The 5,000-nt window shown below is 40.6% G+C and overlaps 1 protein-coding gene across 1 annotated transcript in view; it reads left to right on the top strand.

Moving 5' to 3' along the window:
* The window catches only part of LOC113811286 (uncharacterized), a gene marked incomplete at its 3' end in the record, with an annotated part of 9,116 nt that extends 4,436 nt beyond the window's left edge, over positions 1-4,680 (top strand). The window contains 3 exon segments of the mRNA XM_070119561.1: positions 1,832-2,371; positions 3,220-3,297; positions 4,538-4,680. Coding sequence (XP_069975662.1) covers positions 1,832-2,371; positions 3,220-3,297; positions 4,538-4,680 — 761 coding nt within the window.
* Between the last annotated feature and the right edge of the window lie 320 nt (positions 4,681-5,000).

Genomic DNA, 5,000 nt, shown 5'->3' with positions numbered 1-5,000 from the left:
GGGTTTGTGTCTGCTGTCTGGTCGTCTATGGATCTTGTTATTCACTATCAAAAAAAATATATATTATCGTTCTTCCTCTCTCTCTGTGTCTGTCTGTCTGTGTGTGTCTGTGGGTTTGTGTCTGCTGTCTGGTCGTCTATGGATCTTGTTATTCCCTAACTATCAAAAAAAAAAAATCTTTCTCTCTCGCTCTCTGTCTCTGTCTGTCTGTCTGTGGCTTTGTCTGCTGTCTGGTCGTCTATGGATCTTGTTATTGCCTAACTATAGAAAAAAAAAAAAAAATTTCTTTCTTTCTCTCTCGCTCTCTATCTCTGTCTGTCTGTCTGTCTCTGTCTCTCTCTCTCTCTCTCTCTCTCTCTCTCTCTCTCTCTCTCTCTCTCTCTCTCTCTCTCTCTCTCTCTCTCTCTCTCTCTCTCTCTCTCTCTCTCTCTCCCTCTCTCTCTCTCTCTCTCTCTCTGTTATTGAGTTTACTTTGCAAGGAATCCAATTAACAATTTTTTTCTCCATCTGCAACAATAGTCGGACTTTTCTTTAACAAAAAAAGGAAAAAATACAGATTACTTTCGCTCGTTTCGAATTGTCCAAAATAAGAGCTGTTTTTTTTTTTTTTTTTTTTTTTTTTTTTTTTGGGGGGGGGGGGGGTTCTGTAACCTTTGTCTCAATTTAATTTTTTTGTTGTTGAACAGGAGGGGGAAAGGTTTTTTTTTCTTTAAGAATATATTGCAAGATTATGGAGGTACATCCAGTAGCTCATAAAGATGATGGTGATAGCGGTGATTATGATGATGATGGTGATGATTGTGGTGGTGGTGATGATGAGGAGGAGGATAATGATGACAATGATGATAATAATAATAAAGATGGTGATACTGATGATGGTGATGATGATGATAATGATGACAATGATAATGATAAAGGTGGTGATACTGATGATGTTGATGGTGGTGATGGTATTGATGATAAAGATGATGATAATGATGGCAATGATAATAATAATAAAGATGGTGATACTGATGATGATGATGATGGTGGTGGTGGTGATGATAATGATAATAATAATAATAAAGATGGTGATACTGATGATGATTATAATGGTGATGATGATGATGATGATAATACTGATGATAATGGCGATAATAATAATAATCATGATAATGATAAAGATGGGGATACTGACGATGATGATGATGGTAATTCTGATGATTCCTTTACAATACACACGTAATAAAAGAATGACACGTGTTTTAAGCCATTCGCAATCGTAAAAATATTCCGGTAAGAAAATAGAATGAATTTAATAATAATAATAACAATAATATTAATATTACCAATTATAACAATGATAATAATGATAATAATAATGATACGAAGAAGAAAGGTAAACAGAGACGAAGCCACAGTCAAGGCATAGAAACGGACGCTTGTGGAGATGAAAGTTTTGAGATTTTCGTCAACAGTGGCGCCAATTTCTTTTCTTCTTCTCCTTCTTCCTCTTTTTCTTCTTCCTCTTCTTCCTGTTCTTCGTCTTCTTCTTTCCACTTCATTCGAACGACCAGTTTTGATTCTCTTTCTCTCTGTCTCTCTCTCTCTCTCTCTCTCTCTCTCTCTCTCTCTCTCTCTCTCTCTCTCTCTCTCTCTCTCTCTTTCTCTCTTTCTGTCTCTCTTTCTCCCTCTTTCTCCCTCCCTCCGTCGTTCCCTCTCTATCTGTCTATCTATCTATACATATAGATCCCCCTTCCATTTATCTTGCTATCCACCTATCCTTTTATCTATCTACTCATCTATCTATCCGAATACATATAAATAAACGCCCCCCCCCTTCCTCCCGCAGACGAGGCGCCAGATCTACTACCCGAGCGTGGACTACGACCTGGAGCCGTCCCGACCCGCCAGGAAGACAGGTCACCTGCCCATCGCCCCTCACTACCCCGTGGAGGACGCCCCCTACGAGCCCCCGGCGCCGTCCTACGAGCCAGAGCCAGCTTACAAGCCCCCGACGCCATCCTACCGACCTGAGCCATCCTACAAGCCCCCGGCACCTGCTTACAAGCCCCCCACTACCCCGTCCTACAAGCCCCCGGCACCTGCTTACAAGCCCCCCACCCCATCCTACAAGCCTGAACCATCCTATAAGCCCCCAGCACCTGCTTACAAGCCCCCCACCCCATCCTACAAGCCTGAGCCATCTTACAAGCCCCCAGCACCTGCTTACAAGCCCCCAGCCCCCGGTTATAAGTCCCCAACGCCAGCCTACCAGGAACCCGCCTACAAGCCCAAGCCAGCCTACGGTGAACCCCACGGGGACGGACCCTACAAGCACAAGAACACGATCCCTGGGGAACCCGGTGTGGATTACCCTGTGTACAATGAGGTAAGGAAATTGGTGTTCTATTCTGCGCTATATTCCCTGTCTGTTTGTGTGTGTGTGAGTGTGTGTGTGGGGGGTGTAAGTTTGTGTCTCTGTGTAAGTGTGTGTTTGTGTATATGTATGTGAGGCGTGTTTGTGTATGTGTGTGTTTTGTGATTGTATTTGTATGTATTTATATATCTGTGTGTATGCTTGTGCAAGTGTATATGCGTGTTTACGTATCTATGTATGTGCGTGTATCTATATCCTCGCCTGTGTGTCTGTATACATATGTACCTGAATATGTGTATCAGCGCGTATGCGTTTGAACATATACCTAACTTCTTCTCCTCTTCAACACAACGCCAATTAATCGCATTTTTTCGCCAATTAATCGTATATTTTTTTCGACAATTAATCGCACATTTATTCGCCAACTAATCGCACATTTTTTTCGCCAATTAATCGCAATTTTTTTCGACAACTAATCGTACATTTATTCGCCAACTAATCGCACATTTTTTCACCAACTAATCGCACATTTATACGCCAACTAATCGCACATTTTTTCACCAATTAATCGCACATTTATTCGCCAACTAATCGCACATTTTTTCACCAATTAATCGCACATTTTTCGCCAACTAATCGCACATTTTTTTCGCCAATTAATCGCACATTTTTCGCCAACTAATCGCACATTTTTTCGACAACTAATCGTATATTTTTCGCCAATTAATCGCACATTTATTCGCCAACAAATCGCACATTTTTTCGCCAACTAATCGCACATTTTTTCGCCAACTAATCGCACATTTTTCGCCAACTAATCGCACATTTTTTTCGCCAATTCATCGTACATTTTATTTCAGATTCCTTACACCAAATTCACCTGCGCTGATGTCCCTTACCGCCCGGGCATGTACGCCAACCCAGAGGCAGGATGTCAGGTGAGTAAAAATTAAATGAAGTTGAATAAATGGATAGATAGATGAATGAAGATGAAAACAATGATGAGAGGTAGATAGAGAGAGGAAGACGGGGAGAGATAAGGAGATACAGATGGATAGAGAGAGAGGGGAGGGAGAGGGAGTGGGAGAGCGAGAGGGAGTGGGAGAAGGAGAGAGAGAGAGAGAGAGAGAGAGAGAGAGAGAGAGAGAGAGAGAGAGAGAGAGAGAGAGAGAGAGAGAGAGAGAGAGAGAGAGAGAGAGAGAGAGAGAGAGAGAGAGAATAAAAAATATATATAAAGATAAAGTAAAAATAAAAATAGTAAACAAAAGAAGAACAAACAAGAACGCGAGAAAGAAGATCCGTTGGGAAGGAAGGACGAAAAAGAGTGACAAGGACAAGGATAAAGGATGAAGAAGAAAGGGGGAAAAAAACTAGAGAAAGAGAGAAATGGCACAAAAGCGAAAATAATCCGCCATTTTATCCTTGAACGTGAGAATGTGTCGAGAAGGAAAAACTTGCTTGGAATGCGCTACGTGAGAAATTTGCGAAAGGGAAGAGGAGGGGAAAGAAGGAGGATAAGAAGAGGAGGGCGAGAGGGTGGTGGGGAAAAAGAGAGGGTGGGAAGGAGGGAGAGGGAGGGAGGGAGGGAGATATAGTTAGGGGTTAAGACGAGAAATAGAGAGAGAGGGGAGAGAAAGAGAGAGAAGGAGGGAAGATATGTGTGTGTGAGAGAGAGAGAAAAAAAGGAAGAAGAGAGAGGAGAGAAAGGAAGAGAAAAGAAATAGGTATGAGAAGAGGAGAGAGAAGAGAAGTAGAAACACATGGAGACAAAATTAGAAGACGAAAAGAAGTAAGAGAGAAATTTGACAGCGACATTACAACTTTCTCTTTTTGGTAATTAATATAATAAATTTTCATTACTCGTTATTTTGAAAAATGGCCTTAATGATGACTGAGATAAATTTTGACGCCCAAAGAGAAAAACGTCTTGTTATTCATATCAACAAAAACACTTTTATAATATACAAGAATAAGGGGGGGAAATATGCTGTACATATACATTTATTCAGAATTTTTTTTTCTCTCTCTAGTTCACTTTGACGAATATTTTAAGGTATGAATAAAACTACGATTAACGTACTTTAGAATCGCGCAATTAAACCCAATTGATCAAAATACTACATTCCTTACACTTTAAGTTATTAATTATCTTTCCTTTTCTTTCCCTCATCTCACTAGGTGTACCACGTGTGTGACGACGACAGGTACGGCCCACAGGGAGCCCAGTTCCTCTGCACCAACGGTACGATCTTCAACCAGGAAACTTTCAGCTGTGACTGGTGGTACAACGTGGACTGCGACAAAGCTACATATTTCTACGAGTATGTCCTCCATTAAGTACCGTTTTCTTTGATTTTGGACCGTTTTCTGTGGAGTCCGAGCGTTTCTTTATACTTTATTTATTTATCTTTATTTATTTAGATCTTTATACGAAGGCATGCTTAAGATAAAGCTGATTGTTCGTCTTTTTTGATATGTGATAGGGATCTTCAGAATAAATCAGTATTTTAGATTTTTTTCCACTTTAATCTCTCTCAGAATTACCACACACCTATGATAACATTCACGCAATCACACATTCGCCTCGTATATATTTTTGGACAATCAATCACCAAATAATGAATAACATTTGCCTCCCCTT

Source organism: Penaeus vannamei, unplaced genomic scaffold, assembly GCF_042767895.1.
Source record: "Penaeus vannamei isolate JL-2024 unplaced genomic scaffold, ASM4276789v1 unanchor352, whole genome shotgun sequence".
NCBI classification, from domain to species: Eukaryota; Metazoa; Arthropoda; class Malacostraca; order Decapoda; family Penaeidae; genus Penaeus; species Penaeus vannamei.
The sequence above is the reverse complement of the archived record's forward strand: the minus strand, read 5'-3'. Positions and strand labels throughout refer to the sequence as shown.